The sequence below is a fragment of the Dendronephthya gigantea genome, unplaced genomic scaffold (assembly GCF_004324835.1).
Source record: "Dendronephthya gigantea isolate DGI-Jeju-01 unplaced genomic scaffold, DenGig_1.0 000042F, whole genome shotgun sequence".
NCBI classification, from domain to species: Eukaryota; Metazoa; Cnidaria; class Anthozoa; order Malacalcyonacea; family Nephtheidae; genus Dendronephthya; species Dendronephthya gigantea.
In genome coordinates this window covers 1,501,435-1,525,213 of record NW_021163052.1, presented here as the reverse complement: position 1 = coordinate 1,525,213, position 23,779 = coordinate 1,501,435, and the positions used below count along the sequence as shown (strand labels likewise).

At 36.3% G+C, this 23,779-nt stretch overlaps 2 protein-coding genes and 1 long non-coding RNA gene across 3 annotated transcripts; 1 reads left to right on the top strand and 2 right to left on the bottom strand.

Moving 5' to 3' along the window:
• Positions 1–1,592: 1,592 nt before the first annotated feature.
• On the bottom strand, positions 1,593–9,332 carry LOC114526993 (interferon-inducible GTPase 5-like). The gene is made up of 6 exons (XM_028548549.1): positions 9,265–9,332; positions 8,484–8,594; positions 5,616–6,088; positions 3,442–3,625; positions 2,505–3,073; positions 1,593–2,137 (listed from the first exon to the last, which is right to left on the bottom strand). The coding sequence occupies exons 2-6, from the start codon at positions 8,585–8,587 to the stop codon at positions 1,809–1,811; spliced, it is 1,659 nt and encodes a 552-aa protein (XP_028404350.1). The 5' UTR covers positions 8,588–8,594; positions 9,265–9,332; the 3' UTR covers positions 1,593–1,808.
• A 1,414-nt stretch (positions 9,333–10,746) lies between these two features.
• LOC114526981 (interferon-inducible GTPase 1-like) lies at positions 10,747–23,687 on the bottom strand. The gene is made up of 3 exons (XM_028548538.1): positions 23,423–23,687; positions 21,571–22,109; positions 10,747–11,423 (listed from the first exon to the last, which is right to left on the bottom strand). The coding sequence occupies exons 1-3, from the start codon at positions 23,641–23,643 to the stop codon at positions 11,050–11,052; spliced, it is 1,134 nt and encodes a 377-aa protein (XP_028404339.1). The 5' UTR covers positions 23,644–23,687; the 3' UTR covers positions 10,747–11,049.
• Positions 16,362–18,619, top strand: LOC114526983. The gene is made up of 3 exons (XR_003687378.1): positions 16,362–17,250; positions 17,360–17,534; positions 18,159–18,619. It is a non-coding gene; the product is annotated as an uncharacterized LOC114526983 (long non-coding RNA).
• Positions 23,688–23,779: the final 92 nt, after the last annotated feature.

Genomic DNA, 23,779 nt, shown 5'->3' with positions numbered 1-23,779 from the left:
AATAAATATGTTCAGATCTAAAACTGGCCCCCAGATAATAACTTAATTAATAACTTGACTGATTTGATGACAAGCATTTGTTGTATGCAACTAGATTAGCCGTTGACATGTTTGAATTGTCTTGTGTTGCCTTCATGAACTGAACATTGCAACTTTGATTTCATGCCCTGACGATTGCAAAGGCTTCACGTAATTTGCAATGCAATTCTACTTTTGAGGGGTTTAATTTTGGCAAATAGTAAACTTTTGTATATTGCATTTCATTTCATTTCATTTCAGGGATTTTTTCTTACACTCGTTGTGTAGTATCTTCAAACTGCAAAAAGACGTAATACCAGATCTGGGCCACAAAATAGAATTATTTATCATAGTTGTTTTGCATGAAAAAATCCTTTAAATTTAAAGCGTGTCGTCGAGATCCCGCATCGTAAATCTCATGGTCCCCACTGATAGCCCAGCGCTGTTTCTTCAAAAACTGGTTGGTTCGGTATTGACAGTTATCATCTTACCGAGAGGGCGCTGATTCAAATTTTGTCAGTGTGAAAAATTTAGGAGTATGCATTGGTGGATGGGCCTCTACAGATTGTGCTTTAGCAACTTTTGAGCAACTTTTTAAAATTTGTCAGAATATTTTCGATCGATGCAAGATATATAAAGATATACTAGATATATAAAATTCAGCCTCGTACCCAGGCGCTTTAATAGTAAAAAATAATGTTGCATTCAGTTATTGTATGGAGGTCAGCTAAAAAAAACGCGAGCGCGCGGGGGTGCTTGGGGTGCTTTTGACAAATTTAGCGCCTGGCAGAGAATGAATTCAACATAGAACAATCAAATGAATTATACAATATAATACAATACATACAATACAATATAATTATATACTATAATTACTTGAATTAGATCCAGGTTTTTACAGATACACCGGTTTTTAAAAATGCTATAAGTTGATTAATATTGAACATTTCATGTTACAAATTATATCCAATAAGTATCACTTATGGAATCAATTTACTTTTAAACTCAAGTTGTTGCCATATCATGTTGAATACATCCTCGGATTATTAAACCTGTAAACAAAGGAATATAAGTTTATCTTTTATGTTATGGACAGAAACCTCTTAATATGTTGAAATGCGCTCGCTTTTCCCAATAGTAAATATGTAAATACGGTAGGCGATTATTCGAGTACTCTACGATATAGTCACTCCAACGGAAAATATTTAAATAAAAGTACCTTCAGATGATTGTTCGCCAAAGGAAACGTTCATAATACTTGGCTAGCCCGTCAAAAGTCGATCCAGTAAAAAAATCATAAATAATGAAAATAAAAACTGCAAAATACAAGCGTGTTCCAGAAATCGGTCACGATTTGCCAGAAATCGGTCATTTTCTGCCAGCCGCTTCCTCGCCAAAACAAACCTCCCCAAGCACCCTTGCGCGCTTGCTTTTTTCAGCTCAACTCTATATAAGACCTGATTGCAACGTTATATATTTTACTATTAAAGCGCCTGGGTACGAGGCTGTATAAAATTTATCAGATTTATAATGGACCGTTTCTATAACTAAGTGACAACTTCAAACAACAAGGAAGTGACAGAAATAATATTTAACTATCTTAGGTATACAAAAAGTGGAGATGATTTTTCTTTTTCTACTATATACTGTTTGCTACTTGCGTAATCATCATGCATGATTAGAAATCAGGCTAAGTAAATTAGCAGTTTATAACTATCGGTAAAAATTATTTTCGCATCAAATTGCATTGTCTGCAAGTGCGCTTAAAGTTTCGTCTATAGTTTTTCTTTTCAAGCTTGGTATATGCCCTTTCTAACGGTTTTATCAACATGTTCCAGCACAGCCTTTCCCATTTCATCCAAGACATTGTTCAGTGCACGACACAGGAACGTGTAGAGTTTTTCCTCTGAATTGTAGCCACAATGATCGAACTCTCTTAGCCAGTGTTCCACGTTAGAATCAGGTTTTAAGTAAAATTTTTCGATGGCTTCCCGACCTCCAGGTTTCTCTGGAAATCCCAGTCCAGCTCTATAGAATTTCACTTCTTCAATAATGAGGCTATAGTGCGCAGAGGCAAAGGAACTTAATACTTGTTTTGCTGCAATTTTCTTTATTCGATCTATAAAAGAATGTGTTATCTACATATTCTACAAAATAGAATGTATAAATGAGTCAATTTTAAATTTAAATTTAAAAGCACATTTAGAGATCTTTTGAAGGACATCAAGCTTTTCTGTCAGCTACATCGCGTTGGGGAACACACTTACTTTTGTCCTTTCAAACTTCTAAATTTAATGCGATGGACATTTGCCGATCAATGTCCGCCCGCAATGAGCAGAAACGTGTACTATAAGGTAACTAATATTAGTAATATGCTAGGATAGTGGAATATACATATCCTTCTCCATGGGATGACGGGATGACGTGCATGCTTGGCAGTATGTTAGCCTACATTTCTGGCCATGTCAATACTCGAGACAACGCACCTTTAAGATTTTCAACTTTTTGCTTCAAAATGTTTTCAGAAAACGCAACGATAGGCAGAAGAAAGACCTCACGCACACGGGTGGGTAGTCGATCTTTGATTGCTGTTCGCAAGGCAGCGAAATCCCATTTGCCTGGACGGTGGTTACTGATCAAAAAAATATCGTCGTCATCAAGTGGTGCCTTCGCTGATGTTAAGCTATCAGAACAATCTCTCCTAATACTTTCCAGTGTAGTTTCTTCTGGTATTCTTCTTCGTTCTTCGTTTACTTTGATGTCGTTGTCAATTTTCGTGCGAGTTAAAAAGAAAGGCTTTTTAATTGATTTAAGTTTTTCCGCTAAAGCTTCAGTGACCTTTTCAAACCGTTCCGAGGTCATAATGATACATGCGTCATATTCCTGAATTTTGATATCTCTGCAGAAGGCTTCAACATCTGAGATATCATTCGAACCGATACCTGGACAATCGGCAAGGATTATATTGGGAATATTTGGATGGGAATACTTAACTGGAGACTTCGTGGTTTCGACGACATCCGTTTTTGCTGCATTCTCGTCGTCATCCTCGACTCTGTGGAAAAAAGAAAATAATTGACTTCATCACATAGACGAGTTATCGCTTCGAGAAAATGTCGACTGTCCGAATTACCACAGTATAGGGAGTAATTTTTGAAAACCTAAAGGGAAAGCCAATTCGATGTTTCTTATCCATGACAATTTCTAAACTATTTTATTAGATAAATCCGTATATTCTCCCTATACTATGGAATTGTGTTACATGTACAATATTCATGCTATGGAATTTCAAAACCTTTCTGATATATTAAATAGCATCGGTTAAAAGATTGCGATAAAAAAACCCTCTTTAATTGGCTAGAATTACAATAGAAGAATTAAGTAGAAACTAATTTAATAGAATTACTATATTATTATTATTACCCTCTAATGGCGTTTATGAAACTTGATTTCCCGCAACCATTTTTCCCGACAACGGCTACGGATATTTTAACTTCTTTCCACTGATCAAGGTCTTCAATCAGTTTCTCTGCAGCCTCAATCGCGTTGTCCTTGAAAGCATCGGAAAATTTGGCCATGCTCTTCGCAAAGAAATTTTCCCATATCCCTGAGATAAAAAAGAAGCGGTATTTGAATTGAGCTCTTGAGCGATCAATAATAATATTACTGCGGTTATTATTAGCGTGCTAAGATTACTGCATACTGATTGGTCGGGAAGTTTTTTCCATGAAAACTAAACCTATGGAGGAACTACAAAAGGCCAGATGATAACGATAAGCAAAAATACTGCCAAAAATACACAATAATGCATGGGTAAAAATCTGGAGGTGTATTTTTACATGAAACTATCGCGTTTGTTTTGAAAATTACGCCTGAAAAGTTCGCCATGAGAGGCTATCAACGAAAATTGTGCGATTTTATAATGCTAATAATAAACAATCTCTTTCAGTTTTGCTAAAATTTTCAAACATCACTCGTACTATTAATCCCGAATTAATTGTACTCGCCATTCCATGATTAGCTATATTTATCAATAAGTAAATTAGCTTGTAGGTATACCACGTAAGAATTTAATACTGCAAAGCTTTTGGTCCCTTAACCCGAGTCTTCATCAGTGCAATTAAATATTAAATTATTACTTTGAAAAGACTAGAGTTTAATTAAATTTTTTAAAGTATATATTCATAAAAAATCATAAACTAATCATCATTCATTATTATCATTATCATACTAGAAATACATGCATGCAGCAACCCCTCGCTATTTCAAACCAAGTACACAATTTCCTGAGTTAACCTGACCTAAACTTATATTATGAAATGACACAAAACTCAAATCAGTCTTAAAGTTTCCATCATTCAATACAAAAATAATCACAAAGCTAGTGTAAACATTGCTCGTTCAATTTTGCTGCATTATACCATGCCAGCAATTAAGTAACGGTTTAAAATCGAAGTTTCAAACGATTAAAACAGTACAAAATCTTCACAGACAGAGAAAAAACTTCAAATGTTATTTTATTCTGTAATTGCAGTCAACGCCGACGGCTAAAAGTTTCAGTATACTTTATAAATATAGTGTGTATTTTTGATACCAAAATTCAAATTACACTTTCAAAAACACTTTTTGAAGTTAAAGCAAAGGTGTAATAGCCCTTCACAGGTTTATGCGTTTGCAGAAAAAGCTGAAAATTTAACAAATGAACGGCATACAAAGCTGAAAAGTATACAAATACGGCTCATTCTTACCGCGAAACAAGTACGAGATAAACAAAGTAAACACGTACCCTTTGTCTTTGAAAACATTTACAAGCTTGCAGATTATGAATTATTCCTCTTAAACGGCTTTGTTTTGACTGTATCTACGTTCATCTTTGCTATCTGTCATGCTTCATATATCTTGTTTCTTCTCGTTTTACTTTCTTTGCACAAAGTTTATGAAACGCTTTTACAAAAATGTTTACGAAATGACAGTTAAATTGCTGACGTTCTCATTGAATTACAAACTTTCTGTCTTAGCCAATCAGAACGTTCGTTGATTACCAGTCTACACTCGTTCGCATTTCACGCATGCGCACAAGTACCATGACCATTAAACGTCCACGGTCCACGGTCCACGACATAGAATTTGAGCAACTTTGGATTCCGCTATGTTCTGTCACAATACCCGGGTGTAATAAATCTCCCAGCGGAATTAGTACCCTCGCACGGCGCTTCGCGCCGGCTCGGGGATTATATTTTCAAAAAAAAGTTTTAGCTAATTAATCTTAAAAAAATATTTTTTTAAGAATAAACATTTCAACTTTTACAAACTTTTCACAAACTTTCAATGTCTCGTCATTTGTGTGACGTCAGAACGTGAAAGACTATGAGTGACGTCACAACCTAGTACGTAAGAATTCGTCCATGCGAGCACGTCATGACGTATGTGATGACGTCAATCGGTAGACTTAACCATTTCACAAATGGCTATATAGTAACTAATCCAAACCTGTAAATTCTTTAACGAATAGAAAGTTGCGTTTTAACTTAAAACTATTCGAAAAGGAACTATGCATTACTTATTGTAGCAAGCAAGGCCATCTCGAGGAAACCTACCTTTTTCAGAAACCGGCAAGATTCTCTCAACAGCGTGTATTAATTTAAGGAACTCCCACTCGTCTGGACGATAGTTACTGATAAGGAATATCTGTTCCACCTCCGTTTCTCTGAATACGTAGTTCCTGATCATCACAGCTATTTCATTGAAATGCTCTTTATCTTTTTCCAACGTGTATTCGATATCAATTTTTGTACGAACAATAAAAATATCTTTTTTAGCATTTTTCGCTTTTTTTATCATATCGAGATCAAGGCTGGTGACTCTGAGTGAGATAAAAATCAGAAATATTCCAAACTTCTCCAATTTGAAATTATTCCAATACGTTTCAACTCTGGGATAGTTTCGTGTGCCATAACCAGGAAAATCGTAGAAGCTTATTAGAGGATATTTTGGATGAATGTATTCCTTTTGCTCTCTCTTCTCCTCAACAATATCGACCCTTGCTGCTTGCCTGTCTTCACTGTTGATGCTATATACACAGAAAAAATTGACATATAGCACATGACGATGCATGTGGATGAATTGTCGCTTTATTAATTTCGCTATCTGATTTAAGTGAAGTAAAATTTTATTTGGTAAATAGTGGATATTTATTTCCCAGTTTCGTAAATTATCTATAGTCTATATAAAACTTTCGGAATTCTGACAAATTTGTTTTTGTCCGACATTTTTCATCTCAAAGGGGCGATCATAAGTTATGAAGGATGAACCCTATGTTTTAGCGAAAACTTTCTGTGAAATGAAAGTGTATTTTTTGTGCATTTTTCATTCCGTAGTAAGTGTCGAAAATTTCCTTTTTAAGTTCACAAAAATATTGTTCGAGGAATCTCCGCGTTACTATAAATTTTTCAAACCTTTGCTTCTCGTGGTTTGATTGGTTAAATTTGTGTACCAATTTTGTAGCTATAAAGATTTTGAACCCAGGAGGGTTATACCGAGTGAGGCAGTTTTGTTTTGGAATGCATAGAAACAATTCAGATCTGAATATTGCAATCTATGTACGCGACTTTATTTAACCGGTATAAATTTATTCATCATAGAGCGACTGTAGCTGGTGCTAGACAATAGCATGCACTTTGTATACAACCATGTTTTAACATACAATTGCTTTTTCAATTCTTTTTATACGAACGATTATATACAAATAAATGAATCCAAAATATACAGCGCACATGCAACGTGCAGTTTATCCACTTATATACCATATTATATAACAATATTTTTCCAAGATTCTTGTTTAGAAATTATTAAAGTATTAAATGTCAAACATCATGCATGCAGTTGTCATTTTTTTTCACTTGAGGAACAGGTACGTTGTATCGTTGGAATTAGCCTGTGTACTGCTTAATTTTTCTTGCATGAGTTACTTATTAACATAATTGAATAGTGACTATATAATTATCACGGTTGATAAAATTTGAGTACTTTTCAATATGATTTTTCCAAATTCACATGTAACCAGAAAACTTTTTTCCTTTAGATATAAAATGTACTTTGTTAAAGAGGAAAATGTAGCGTATTAAAGGGAATTCTATTATGCTTGGGTGTTCTGATGAAACAATTATGCGTATATGAGTATAATTATGCTTCGTCAACGGGTCTTTATATGAGCAAATTAGAATAAACTTCCTTTCCCTAAATGTAAATGTAAATACATACTCTATTCAATGGGATTGTAGTTCTGCGTACCGTCTTCGTTTTCTCTTAACCCTTTACCCTTTACTTTATGAACTTTATGTACTTTATATATATGAAAATATATTTCAATTTATTTTACCGCCCCTCATGGAAACCAATTAACTCACGGCTGTTGAGACTAGCGTGCATGAATAAATAAAGTATGTGTGTATGTATGTGTAACACAGAGAAGGGAAATGTTTGTGATGAGGTTTGAAGATCAGGTAGCAGAAGAGACAACCCGTTCCTTAAGTTTCAGGTTGGTTTACATTGAGACGAATGTCCGGCGTCTGAGACATCCAGAGGGCGCCGAAACATGCCATAATTAGAAAGCCTCTGCATGTATTCAGGCGTCATGCAGCCAACAATTATCGACTGATTTTTGTTTGTTCAATCCATATCGTTGCCAAGATTCTGACAAAACCGATTCTCCCAAATTCAGTGTCAAATTTTCGGTAGGTGATAGCGTTAAATGCCCTACAATTCCGCCGAAATATTCGCTACTGTTCATGTGTGTACAAAAAAAAATTGAAAAGCTCCCAATTATAAAAGCTAGTAATACTTTATAAGCATCATATCATCTGCCTGTGCAATAGGCGACAAACCTCAAACATCTGACATCCTTTACTAAAATACATGCATGACTGTACGCTGGTTTTCAAGATTGGAGCAAATAAGATATGCGGGACTTGACGGCGTATACATAAGGAAAAAGAATATAGATCTCGCCTCACTCGGCTTGCATGTATATAAGCTGTATTAATTATATCAACCCTGGTTCTAAGGTTCTTTTTACGTTTGTACAACCTCCTTTAATATTACAATATCATTCAAATGAGGCATTTTTAAGATGCAATGTTAAAACAGTTTTCCCTTTTGTATGAATAAACATTGTTGATTTAAAACAGACTGACACTAATATTGATTGGGACCATATATAAGTATATAGCACGGCTTTTGAGACAATTTATAACACGCGTGTAAAATCTTAAAGCGACAATTGAAATGAAATAAGTTTTAGCTAAACGCAATTTTGCGCGATAATGAACTTTTCTTTATTCGCTTAACATACTTATTATAAGCAGAAGGAGAAAGCAGCGATGTTCTACCTGTGTATCCTATGAGCTGAGTTGAGAACAGACGCAACGTTTTTTAAGAAAAGAGTAAATTAAATAAATTGCTTATACCTTCTCACGGCGTTTACAAATGCGGATTTCCCGGAGCCACTTGATCCGACTAAGGCAAATTTTGTTATTTTGGATGTCTCTTCCTTAGACTCTGATGCACCCATTTTCCTCCTGTTGGTACAAGATTGCTTTCGTTTCACAAGAATTCGCTAACGTTTATTCAAAAGCTGATTGCCGACGCTTAACAACGACATTAATAATTCTCATTCTAATGATTTCCTGTAAAGACACATTTGCTATTGTTTATCCAAAAGCAGTATTTTATTGGACAGTTAAATTTGTAATCTTTCACTTTGTATAGGGCCCTTTATTTCTTTATTCCTTTAGGGCCCATCATATATTACTATGACCTAGATTGAAATATTACTTGCATGTAGTGGCATATTCTCAAAAATTCAAAAAGCTCTCATATGCACTAACATTCATACATACTCATTGAGTATAGGTTCAAAATCTCCTTATAATTATTTAATGAAGGTATCATCAGACAGTTGAAAGCTTGAAAGACGAATATTAATTTTATGCATGCAAATCTTTCCATTAGGCTCTGTGCTTATTCATGAGCGTCGTTTCTGAGTATTTCTTAAAACGGCTGTTTTGGCTCGTAGTTTGAAACATTGATAGGTGTACGGGTACCATTTTCGCCGTGCCGTATCCGATAAATTGGGTGTGATGTAAACAGGACTTAACAATTGCTTGGCGAAGGCGAGGCGAATAAGAAACGTCTTGAACGATAAATTAATATTTAAATTTTTACCTTCATATTGCATTATATTTTTACCTTTATATTTTCAACCATCACTATCTCCGGTTACACAAAAACCTATATTTTCAACTTTTTATCTCCACGTAATTATTACCACGTAATTTTTCCGAAGTGTACACATCATGCACACGCCTTCACACTTGCTGGACTTATGGCTGCCTGTTGATTTCGTTTTAGTTGTAATCTAAATTATTTAATTTAAATTACAAAATTGATTTTCAAATGAATTTTCACCTCCGCAAATGCCAAGACATTTAATAAAATAGGGCAGAGTCCTCTGTACGTGGCAGAGGGAAAGCAGTGACGTAATGACAAATGACGAATATCACGCAGTTAACACTTGCCAGCAAGATGGCTTCCTTTGTACATTTTTAGACAGGTTTGTCCAAGGTATTGTCAATAAGGTCGTATTTTCACGGTTTTATTTCTGAATAAGAAGATAAACGAAAAGACATTGAACCATGCAAGGCCGCTAATAAGAACTGCTAATCAGTTCCCGGAATTAAATTTCATTCATCATTCATCGTGTCATGATGAATTGTGATGAACTGAATGTTTTTTTGCAGACTTGTACTCCCACATACGCCCACATTAGCCTGTTTCACCGCCCTCTCTATATAAGCGCCTTGTTTCGTACCACGTAAGGTACGCCAGGCATAAGTTTGTTTCAAAACGGTTTTGTCCGAGTGGTAACTATGGATGGTATTGTTTTCGTCCTTGCTTGACTTTTTTTTCTAATGGATTTCAGTATGAAAATAATAAATTTTATCACTTTAATATTAATTCACATGCGAGTGATATATAAGGTTTTTCAATTTCAAAGGTTTAATTGAATAGAAAAACTGAGGGCAAAATTTAATTTAAGCACTTTGAAGTATTCTAGACAAGACGCCTGTTCTGGCGTTAACTTCGGCGTGCCGCGCACGTGCCAGTCTTTAATATGAAGCTTCTGAACATAAACAATACAGTTCATACTCATTTAGATGCCTTGCGAACCTAAATGTTGTTCGATCGCAACATTCAGAAGCACGTCGTGCTTTAAAAAGTATAGAAGTTCAATTGTTTAAAAATGCAAATAAACTGCATGATACGTTCACTTTGTCTTACACTTTGGAATTCGTGCTTATATTAAACCTTCTATCCCTGCTGTGCAAACTGCGACATGTCAACGCGCCCATTCACGACCACATCTTGTTAAACGGCGAAATAGCAGCGATATTATTAAAATAGGAGCAGAATCTACATGTATTAATATTCAAAAGAACGGTTTATTCCTCTTGGAGGAATTGCCGTATCATTCGAGCGAATTCAACTCGCGCATCGGAAAATCAGCCAAAGCTGTGCGCCACAACTCTTGGGAGACAAAACTGTGACGTAGTCACATACACATTTCAAGTACTAGTATATTTCGCGCCAAAACACACTTGCGAAGACGAAAAAAAAAGAAAAAAACAAACAAAAAAAAACTAAGTTGAATTTTCAACTAATAAGAAAGCAGCTACTTTATTCGTTTGTGATTATAACTACAAAATCATCAGTGACGATTGCAAGATGTGAAAATTAGGTTTAATCTTTACCTCCTGCGTGCAATAAGTTTAAGTATAAAATGTAGCTGTAGCGAATGTTGCAGGAAATTGTTCGTTCGAGTGCAATTATGTGCGACGATTATATTTATATCTTTTTATGTCTTCGGTAATGACATTTATATTCACTATTTGTGCAATTTTCAGCCGTTTTCTTGTTGAATTTCGCTAGATATAGAACTGGCAGTTATTGATGGTTTTATTTTATGTAGTGAGTTTATTCCGCATTACTTTCTTCCTCAGTACTCTGCTCTATCCCAATGGCAGCTTCATCCAGCATTTTCAGTGAAATATTTTCCATATCCGTCAAAATTTGGTTTAGAGAACCAATGGTATGCTTCCAAGCACAGCATATGCAACAAGTGCACTTTTCCTTTTGTATTGTGTAGAATTCTCTTATTTTTGTTATGAATTCTTTTTTCATTTTTCTAAATTCTTCAGAATCATCCTCTGGAAGTCCAAGCTGAGATCGATAAAGTTTGATCTTCTTCTTAATTTGACACTTGCTGATTGAATGCGAAATAAGTCCGCAAGCAATAATATCAGGTAGAAATAAGCTAATAAAAGTAAGCTTCACCTTCCATAGTCGACCTGCAAGAAAATATGACAAATATAATGGACCTTTTGCATTATAGGCAACTTTTTTATCTATGCGAGATAATCCAATCAAATCACCATAGCTGAAAAGAGCGTACCAAAATTAGTAAAAATGCAAAGTTTGGTTGCGAAATGTCGTAATAATACGGAAAATATGGCCTTGCAAAGTTTGCAAATTTGTATACTTTAGTCAAACGCACGGAAATTGCTACCATTTTTGGCCCGAATGTGGTAGCAATTTCCGTGCGTTAAACTAAAGTATACAAATTTGCAAACTTTGCAAAGCCATATTTTCGGCATCTTATGACATTTCGCAACCAAACTTTGCATTTCTACTAATTTCAGTACGCTCTTTTCAGCTGTGGTGATTTCATTGGATTATCTTGCATAGATAAAAAATGTCTATAATGCAAAAGGTCCATTAACATCAACACAGGCAAAGACAAAAACTTTCACACGCCTTGGACATTTTTGTATTTTTAATTTACCAATGGACGACTTGCGCTTTAGATTAACTTTTGATTGAAGTAATAAGAAGAAAATAAGTCACCACATCTAGTAAGACCGTACTTGAGTTAGTGCAAATGCGAAGTTTCGCAGTGAAATTTTGTAAAATGTGGAAAATGTAGCCATGCGAAGTTGGCATATTTTGTATACTTTTGTGTTACGTGCGGAAATGTGAAACTAAATTATAGTTAGCTACAAACTTCCTGCCGTAATACAAAAGTATACAGAAATCGACAACATCGCATGGCTATATTTTTCGTAATTTACAACAATTCGCAGCCAAACTTGGTAGTTTTATTAATCTTAGTAAGCTCTTTCAGAAAATTTCCTTTTTACCGCTGAGATGGGATATTAGCCTAAAGCGCAAATCGTCCATTTTTGGAATAATATTTTCCCCCAGATTTTTCCCACACGCCTGCATATATCTTTTGGAAGTCCTAGAAATGTTCAAAAAAACTTAGATTTAATACAGTACTTTCCAGAAATAACCTAACAAAAACCGCGGTTAACCTATAGGTCAATTAAATCTCGGGCTGATCGCGGTTGAACCGAGGTCAAACCGCGATCGAACCGCGGTGAGACAGAGGTTAAACTTCGGACTAACTCGGTTTCACAGACATTTCCTAAGATGTTTTCGATATGATTATTGTGTTGTCTTTCTCAGCTGTTCATAACAAAAATCACGCTCGCATTTTTTTTCCCTTCCGGTCATCTGCGGTTTCTGTCGGTCAACCGCAATCAAAGTGCGACCGAACCGCAACCTAACCGCAGCCGAACCGCAACCAAGCCCTACCACTAATATACTTTGAACAACACTGTCACCATGCAAACAAGAATATTGTACAAATATTGTTAGCGTTTTAGATATCTTATTTTACACAGTTAATATTAGTTTTTGCGTCCTTTGTCATGAATCCTATTCCCTTCGAAGGCTACATTATCTTACAGTTAAAAGCTCGTAAGAAATAAGAACTATTTAAGTCAAAAATAACGCCTTATCTTTTAACTAAATATGTTTGGCTGCTATATGGCTACATATCCTTAATAGCTATTGAACAATAATCAAAATACCTAATATTTATATATAAATGATGATTATATACCTCAGTTTACGGCATGTACATGCATCGTGACAATAACATGTCGTGTGAACATAATTAAATAATTTAGATACTTGACAATAGCATCCTTTGTTTATCACAATAGTTATATATTATGAACAATTTTTAAACGAAATGTTGATTTTTACACATGCCATGCCTTATTCGCTTAACAGGTCTTTTATAACAAGAAATGCTGGCGATATACAACGTCTTTATGCAATACGGATGTTGAAAGCAAGTTCAGTATATTCGGCCGACATACACTTTTGTGCGACGAAAGGGAAAATATATTGCTTACCCTCTCACAGCGTTGACAAAGGCAGATTTTCCACAGCCACTTGACCCAACTAAGGCAAAATTGACATTACTTATATATTTGCCTTCGGATGTTGCCCTTTTGGACGGTAAATTACCCATTTAACTTGAATTTATACCCGTCTACAATATATATCTGCTTCCGTTTCAATAGTTCGTTCAAAGCGGTTGCCAACTGTACTGACCTTCAAACTTATAATTCTTATGCTAATCAGTTCCAAGAAAACCCTCTCTCGCTTTGAATGGCAGAAGAAAAATGTAGCTATAATAGATCGTTTGCATTAATTTTGAACTTCAGGGCCCGTTGTTCAAAAGCCGGTTAACGCTAACCTATATAGATGGTTATAAATTTTAAACCTCTTTAGAGTTGCGCCGCAGAAAGCCCGCTTTCGTTAACCCTGACTTAAAATTGATAAAAAAATTTAACCTATATACATATATAGCATGCATGTGATTTTAGCATGCATGTGATTCATGCATGAGGGTTAAACCTCGGCCTAACTCGGTCTGACGTTAATTTCTTAAGAATTTTTCTATTTGGTTATTGTGTTGTCGTTCTCAGCTGTTCGTAACATTTCGTTCGGAAGCGAACGGCCGCTGGGAAGGTATTTTTCCCCTTGCGGACATCTGCGGTTTCTATCGGTTGACCGGAACCGAAGTGCGAACGCAGTGTTAGGTTTATTTCTGGACAGTACTGTATTCATAATCAAGAACATCAAATCATAAAAGGTATCGAAAAACATTAATCTTTAGAAAATCCAAAGATTTACTCAACATAGTAGAAACTATGTGTAATATACATAACTGCTATTTATAGATAATTAAGCTTGGACAATAGAATGGGAACTGATTGACAGTTAGAGACAGACAATAATATAGAAAGGGTATGAGAGCGAGAAAAGTAAGAGCACATGAAAAGTAATATATATAATATAGAGAAACAAAATATACAGTTATACAAATCGGAGCAAGGAGTGAGATCATTATATTGGCGACGAGAATGGCTGAAGGACAAGCCGAGCCACAAGAAAATATCACAGTAAATACGCAATCGGTGTCACTACAATCATTGCCAGAGTTTAACCCAGACGCTGATGTTGGCGAAAGCTTAGGCACGCGCTGGAACATTTGGATCCAAGATTTCGAGATGTTCATCCTCGCTAGTGGGATTACGGATGAGAAAAGGAAACGCGCATTGCTATTATATCAAGCTGGCAAACGGGTTCGCGAGATATTTAGACAAATACCTGATACGGGAGACGCAACTGATTACGAAGCCGCGAAAACAAAGCTTCACGAATACTTCCAACCGCAAGAAAATCGCCGATACGCAGTTTACCGCTTTAGACAAGCGAAACAAGAACCGAACGAAACCCTTGATCAATTCCATACACGATTACGGACGTTAGCACAGACTTGCTCTTTCCACAACGCAGATTTTGAAATCGAACAACAAATTATTACGGCTGGGTCATCTTCACGGATTCGGAAAAAGCCATTAAGAGACCCAACATACGATCTGAAGTCTATACTCATTGATGGTCGCCGTGCCGAGATGAGTACATTTCAAGCGCGAGACATCGAATCAAAAGACACAAATACAGATCGTGTTAACAAAGTATCATCGAAAACAACATCGAAAACGTGTCACAATTGCGGTGGTACGTATCCTCATGAAGGACAATGCCCAGCTAAAGGTAAAGAATGTCGGAAATGTCAAAAGCTCAACCATTTTGCTCGAGTGTGTCGAGGAAAGATGCAACGTCAGACAAAAGCTTTTCAACATGAAATGAAACCGAAACAGAAATACAAACGACCACTAAATCCACTAAATGAAGTTCAGAGCGAGACGGACAGTTCTGACAACGAATATTTATACACAGTTTCTAATGACAAGACCCCCAAAGTCAATGTTAGAGTATGCGGATGATCGTTAAAAGCTACCGTAGACACAGGCGCAACGATCAATGTCATCGACCGAGGTACATATGAGAAAATACCAGGAATAGAATTAAAGAAAACGAACATAAAAGCGTTTGCGTATACTGCTAGCAAGCCAGTAAAGTTCATTGGCAAGTTTGAGGAAGCTATTGAGACTCGCCGTCGAGTTGCAGTGGCAACTTTTTATGTCGCAGAAACGACAGACAGCGGAAATCTAATATCAGCAACAACGGCAGAAGAACTTGGCCTGGTAAGTTTTCATCTTAACAAAGTAACTGAAACAAAAGATCGTGAACTCCAAAATATTCTAAACAAACATTCAAAAGTTTTCCACGGGTTGGGTAAACTCAAGCAAGAGAAAATCAAATTAAACGTTGATAAAACAACAACACCCCGAGCACAGTCACAACGCCGAATTCCATATCACATACGTCAGAAGGTCCAGAACGCGATAGAACAACTAGAGAAAGACGATATTATTGAACGGGTACCAGAAAACCAACCTACACCTTGGGTATCGCCAATTGTAGCAGTACCGAAAAAGAACGGGGACGTTCGTATATGCGTCGATATGCGCGCTGCCAACGAAGCTATAAAACGGGTACGACACCCTATTCCAACAGTTGAGGACATCAGCTTTGAGTTAAATGGAGCAACGTGTTTTTCCAAATTAGACCTTACACAGGCCTATCATCAGCTAGAACTACACGAGGACAGTCGTTACATTACTACATTCAGTACACTCATCGGTCTTTTCAGATACAAAAGGCTGAACTATGGCACCAATGCAGCTGCTGAGATTTTCCAGTACACTTTACAAACCCAATTGCAAGGATTAGTCGGAGTAAAGAATATAGCTGATGACATTTTAGTATATGGCAAAACACAGAAAGAACATAACACAAACTTGAATAAATGTCTAAAACGAATCTCCGACAAAGGACTACGCTTGAATCAAGCTAAGTGTAGCTTCTTAAATGACAAACTGGAATTTTTCGGACAAGTATTTTCCAAAGACGGCAGCAAACCTGACCCCACACACTAAAAACAGGTGTGTAGAATTACACACTAAGGTGTGTTTGACTACACACCAAGGTGTGCTCAATTGCACGCCATGGTGTGTAATTTGTGCACACCTTTCTACGCGCTTTTAGAAAGCACACCTTGGTGTGTAAGGAAACACACCTTTGTGTGTACGCAAACACACCTTCGTGTGTTCGAAAACACACCTTCGTGTGTTAGCGAAAACACATCCATTTGCACACCTTTTCTTTTACTCATTAAGGTGTGTAAAGTAACACACCTTTTCACTGAAAACACACCTTGGTGTGTTTGACAGCACACCTTGACCCATTAAAGAAACACATCTTTTGGTGTGTTATAAAACACACCTTTAAATTATTAACAATATACTTGATTGGCCTTATTTATTACTTATAGTATTTTAGTGCGTCGATAAAAGCGTCAGCCTTACGAGGAATTACTTGTGTAAGTCACAGGAAATTTCACGCTGTTCCATCGCATCTAAATTTAACTTTTTGCTTTAAATTCCTGTTATCTTTGGCCTGCGTTTCAGCTTTGATTAGTATTAAAAACTCTAAACATTACCTAAGACATAAATTTAAGGGAATTTACAGATCGTTGTGGTTTACTTTTGTAAGAATGATTAACGTGGGTTGTTTTTGAATATCTGCCATACAGACTTGTATATACAGGTCAGTGATTAATACGTCATACGTTTTTAACCAATAAGAATGTCGCGAGGTGTGAAACCCACGCGCACGAAATACAAACCACTGTTTAGTGTTTACATTTCCTTCTCTACTGTGACAACTGTGCTTCGAGTCTGTTTCAAGTTTAAATTGTGTTTATTGTGAAGGCGATTTTAAGATTATTTTTTTGGAGATAAACACACGAGAGCTTATGATGTTGTATAAAGAAGAAATTATAAGAGGGTAAGTTGTATTGCAGTGCTTTTCGAATCGTTTGTGTCAAACATTTGTATCAATTTCAAAATAATGGCCAACGAGTGTAATCAATATGGTTGTCTCTATCTATTTGTAGCGAATAAATTGATGGTTCCCTTACAAACGATGCAAAGAAATTCAAGACTACTCTTCGAAGGTCCCGAATAGCTTTAAAGTGAAAAGATGAAAAGTCTGCTTCATTCTAATAATTCAGAGACCACCGAAGCGCATGGCGAGGCGAACAGATTCGACATCACAAGAGTCGAGACTTGGTGAGTCTTACGTTTTATCTTTCAAAATTTAATTGTTCTAGGTGCTTTTAAAAAGCAGATTTACACGTATATTGGTGTATACATAAGGCTATTTATGCCATAGTTTATGTTTGTTATAAAGAAAACATATAATTCGCTAGGTGTAATCTTGATGAATTGTTTTGTGTCTTAATTATGTTTAATATTTTGTGTTCCTTTTGGGGGTCAGTAACATTCCAAAGGACCAATTTTTGTCCTCACTATATTTTACATATTAGATAGTTGATTTGACTTGAGTGTTCCAGAATGGTTTATAATTTTTAATATTATAGACTTGACTACTTACCCTAGCTGAAAGATAGCTATATATACATATTTAAATAAAATTTTCCCATTTTAAAGAAACTATAGGAAACGTGCTCAGACACCGATTTTTCAAATTTCAACAGAAGGTTATAATTCATGTAATTATACCTGCCTATACCTAGCAATACATCCTAAATTATTTTACCAAAAATAAATCTTAACTCATTAATTGGGTATCATTTAGCATGTTCTATTTAAAATTAACAGATGCTTGTGCACATCTTAAATTGGAAAATTCTAAATGCCAGATCCTCTTATGCATTTATTTTATATTTTCAGGTGACCTTTGTTGATTATGAAGATCATGAATTAAGGCGATAATGTTATTGCAACAGTCGAGCAGGCACTATACACTCCAACAAACAAGAACAAGGGTGACCAACAAGACAAGAAAACACTACTAAGTGTCAAGTCGAGACAACATCAAGTCAATAAACTCTATATATAGTAAGACATTATTTTAAACTAAACTGCATGCTTAAAGATATTTATATAATTCATGCTGTGACTTCATGTTAACAATTCTTAACAGTATTAGAACTTAAAATATATTTATAAATTAATATTGTGTTTGTGTGTTTTCTAGCCCTGTTTATATGTTACTTTTAGGAAAGGTGTGCAACTTTTTACTTAAACAATTTGTGTGTTTTCCAGCACAGCTTTAGCTGTGTAATGAAACACACCATGGTGTGTATGAAAACACACCTTCTTTGAAAACACACCTTAGAACGTGTTAAAATTTGGACAAGCCAAAAACACATCTTTTGGTGTGTTTTTTGACACACCTTTTAGTGTGTTCTACACACCTTTTGGTGTGCACAAAAACACACCTTGCTATGTGTTAACACACCTTTGAAGATGCTATTTGCACACCTTATGGTGTGTTGAACACACCTTTAGGTGTGTTTCAAAACCTACCTTTAGGTGTGTTAAAATTTGGACAAAAAAGGTGTGTAAATTTAACACACCTTTTTTTAGTGTGCAAACGTGTAGAAGCTTTAAAGAACGCGCCGGTACCCAAAACCATTTCTGAAGTAAGAAGTCTCCTCGGCATGGCAAACTACAGTGCCAAGTATATTCCGAAATTTGCAACCATTACAGCTCCATTGCGCCAATTAACGAAGAAAAATACACCTTTCGTGTGGACCGACATTCATCAGAACGTGTACAACACGTTAACTTCCACCTTAGCGTCAGCATCGTGCATGGCATATTTTGACAAAAATAAAGAGACACTGGTAACGGTTGATGCGAGTCCAGTCGGCATATCAGCAATCCTTTCGCAGAGAAACAAAGGAAAAGACGACGAGAAAGTAGTGGCATATGCGAGCAGAGCATTAACAGAAGTCGAACAAAGATACTCCCAAACCGAGAGAGAGGCGCTGGCTATTATTTGGGGAGTGGAACATTTTCATCACAGACCATAAACCACTAGAAGTAATCTACGGCAACAGAAACTCCAAGACATCAGCAAGAATAGAACGTTGGGTGTTACGCTTACAACCTTATGCTTTTCAAGTAAGATACAAGCCAGGAGCTAACAATCCGGCTGATTATCTATCGCGCCACCCAACAGGAAAAAGCTACAAACAGCAGAAAATGACAGAGGAGCACATAAATTTTATTGCTCGCTCCAGTGTTCCGAAAGCACTGACGATAGAGGAAATCGAAGAAGCAACGAACAAGGACAAAACCTTACGAGGAGTTCGGGCAGCTATAAAGCTCAACATGTGGCACTACGAGGTAGTCAAGCCTTATAAACAAGTAAAAGACGAACTTACTGTGACAACAAAGGGCGTGGTTCTTCGTGGTTCTCGTATAGTGATACCAGAATCGCTACAGCAACGTGCGATTGACATTGCACACGAAACCCATCTTGGCATTACCAAAACGAAATCATTAATCCGAGAAAAGATTTGGTTTCCGAATATTGATAAAATGGTACAAGCAACAATCGAAGTGCATTCCTTGTCAGCAGTGGGTAAAGCACCACCACAAGAGCCAATATCAACGACAACAATGCCAAAGGGACCATGGGAAACGATACATTTGGATTTCTACGGACCACTTCCTTCGGAGAATACCTTCTGGTCGCAATTGATCGCTATTCCAGATATCCCGAAGTGGAAGTAGTACGCTCGACAAAAGCTTCTGCGGTCATACCCAAATTAGATCAAATGTTCGCCCGTCATGGCATCCCAACAACTATCAAGACAGACAATGGACCGCCTTTCAATAGTGCAGAATATAATCGTTATTTGACAGCTCTTGGAATTAAAGATATTCATTCAACACCTAAATGGCCCCAGGGCAATGCAGAAGCGGAAAGATTCATGCAGCCCCTTGGAAAAACGCTACGAACCGCTCACATTGAAAGAAGACCCTGGCAGCAAGAGCTACATCGTTTCTTGTTACAGTACAGGACAACACCACACTCTTCCACGAAAGTTCCACCAGCGGAATTACTATTTAACCGTACAGTGAAAGGAAAGCTTCCAGAATTGAAAAAGCGGAACATTGTTAACAAACACAATATTGCTAAAAAGAATGAAATGGAGAGACAGCGATACAACAAAGAATATGCGAATGAAAAAAGAAACGTAAAAGAGAGTGAAATTAAGATAGGGGACTATGTCTTAGTTCGTCAGGACAAACAGAACAAATTGACTGCGAATTACAACAACGTTCCATACGTAGTCACACACAGATCGCATTCACAGGTTAAAGCAAGAAGCAAGAACGGACACGTTATCACACGAAATGTGTCGCAGTTTAAACGCATACCAAAGCCAAGGGATGATACGGACAGTGATGACGATAATGAGAAAGAACGTCATCAAAAGAGGAACAATACCATCACACTACCAGCAGCAACAAATGTTGGACATCAAGATCAAATACCGACACGACGATCGAGCCGAGTCAGAGGAAAACCTGATAGATTTGGACATTCAGTATATGATTGAATTATGTTTTGTTAAATGTTAATATTGTTTTAAAAAAAAAAGGGTGATGTAATATACATAACTGCTATTTCTAGATAATTAAGCTTGGACAATAGAATGGGAACTGATTGACAGTTAGAGACAGACAATAATATAGAAAGGGTATGAGAGCGAGAAAAGTAAGAGCACATGAAAAGTAATATATATAATATAGAGAAACAAAATATACAGTTATACAAATCGGAGCAAGGAGTGAGATCATTATACTATGTATTGCACATTAGATCATACACTAGCAGCTAGAATTATAATATATTCGACTATACTACCAGATCCTCGGTCATGTTTCAAAATCTCAACACGAAGCCTATTGAACCTTAAAAAACGCAATCCTTTCATGACAACATAAAGCCATTAAAGGCCTCCCTCCATAAGGCATAGCAGAATTATGCTAAACTTGCGAAAACAGGGGTTATGAACTGCGTCATTATGATTTAAAGCTAATCCATATAATTATAACTTACTATACCCAATCACTTCAACTCTGCCCTAACGTAACCGACATGCCTGCATATGAATTAAATTCTGAGCAAACAAACAACTATTATATGAAATACAAACGCCATAGAGTTCATATTAATTGACTTATGCGCCAATTCTACTGTGATGTCATTGTATTAGATGTGTTCCAAATTTTTCATTGGTGTATAGACACAGCAAAGACTTTATCTTAATTCCAGACTTACCTCGAAATATTTCCACCTTTTTTCTTATAATATTTTTTGATTCGAACTTCACCGGATACGTTTTTGCCGCTTTCTGATAGGTAGGCAAGTTTTTCATGATGACATCGACCAAGAGTCTAAAATCCCATCTATCTTTGTAGTGGCTGCTAACGAGGAAGATCTCGTCTTCACGAATGCCCAAAGCTTCTAAATTTTGGAAATAGTTATTCCGAACTTCTGCCATCACGGCCTTGATATCACGATTTTTTCTTTTGGCTTCGTTCTCTTCATCCAGGTCTACTTTCGTACGCACTAAAAGAAACGATTTTTCCATGGACTTGATTTTCTGCGCTATCTCTAGTTCTACTTCTCTAAATCTCGTTTCTGTCAAAATCAAAAACAAATCGCACGACTTAAATTCGTCAGAATATGTTTTTTCCTTGATTGCTGGTAGATCCACCAAAATTATTCTCGGTTCGTCGGGATAAGGATAAAAGGCAGGTTCATTTTTTTTTTCAAAAATGCCTGTTTTTGCCGCCTCTTCGTCGTCGTCATCAATTCTGCGGAAGAAAATTGAAAGGAATAAATCAACAAAAATATAAAAATGTTTTGAAAACCGGGTTCTATGTGCTCTAATGTACACGGATGAGGATGTTTTGATCAAGAGGAGGGCTAGGAAAAGATTGTATTAGCAATAGGCAAATATTGCAACTGATAGACAAAATGAAAGTTGCCAATAAATACAATTTCTACGTGCAAAAACCCTAAGTACGAAGTTCCATTTATTCTCGCGTTTATCAAAATTTGTACTGCTTAGTTTTTCGTTACAGTGGCCGCAGAAGATCGTTAAGGGGGGGGGCGCAGAAGATCGTTAAGGGGGGGCTAATATTCATGATATATAGCAGACCGTTAGAACAATCAATTTCCAATGCAACTAATAAAGCTGAACGCAAGAATATATATGAAATTTTTAGCATAACGAGAGTTCTTTGATATAATCCTTTTTTCGTTTAAAATTCTTTTCTCGTTTTCGGCCGAAAATTTATCCTTAATGTTGTCTGTATAATGAACATGCACCATAATAATTATACGGAACGGAATAAACTTGTTTTGAAGTTCTTTATTTATTGCATGATATGTTCGGGTTTACATATTGTTTGCGTTTTTCAAGTGGGCATGAAACGACTGTATTAAACGGCTAAAATTTTATTGGAATGCCATGCAGGTATTGCGATATTATTATCAATATGGATTGTACGAAGAGAAAGTACTTAATCGATATAAAGATATAATATTGATATAACAACAAGTTTTCAGAGCGTATAAGGAATGCAAACTGAGAATAAAATGCCAAATAATTCTGCAAAAGTGATATCGTTTGAACCTCACATAGCAGAGACGCAGACCATAATCGTTTACTGCCCTCTTCAGTCTAGAGACCTCTACGTGGCACGTCGATCAACAAAATTATACATGCTTCGCAACCGGAAATACGAAAGTGACCTGTTGTTATATGAATACATACTATAATATGTTTATTGTCAAATTTGAATTAGTTTTATATCGCGATATCGAAGTAAAAATATATGACGATTGCGTTTTCTCGTTTTTTTGTACAATGAGTTTACACATGGTTCCCATACACCCGCAGTTTAGTGTCCTTAGAAACTTACGAATTTCATAGATATTAACACACGAGACATGAAAACCATTACCGACCTCAGTTGCAAATATATGTAACTTCAATGGTTTGTTGTGACAAGATGGCTTATGTGTATGTAAAGCGTATTTGTAGCTATTAAACTAAAAGAAAGTTAACTCCAGCTCCAAACGGACTAAGTGTCATATAGATACTTATTACTGCATCTCTTACCCTCTAAAAGCGTTGATAAAACTTGATTTCCCGACTTTTGTCGTTCCTGTGACGCCAATTTTAATTTGTACATCTCGAAAGTTCTCGAGTTTTTCTTTCATTAATTTCTTCGCTCCCACGACGCCTTTCTCTTCAATAAAACATTTAGTACCATCCTCTTCTTTGTCGATACTTCCATAGTCCGGTTTGCCCTGTTTTGGTTTAGACGTAGATGATCCCATAGCGAATTTGAGCGTTCGCAGTAATTTGAGCGTTGGCGTGTTTGTGAAAACGAAACTGGCAGAGCGTATCAACTACAATACTACATTATTATGTTAAAATCTGAAATGTGCAAGTCAAATGAATGAAGATAGCAGT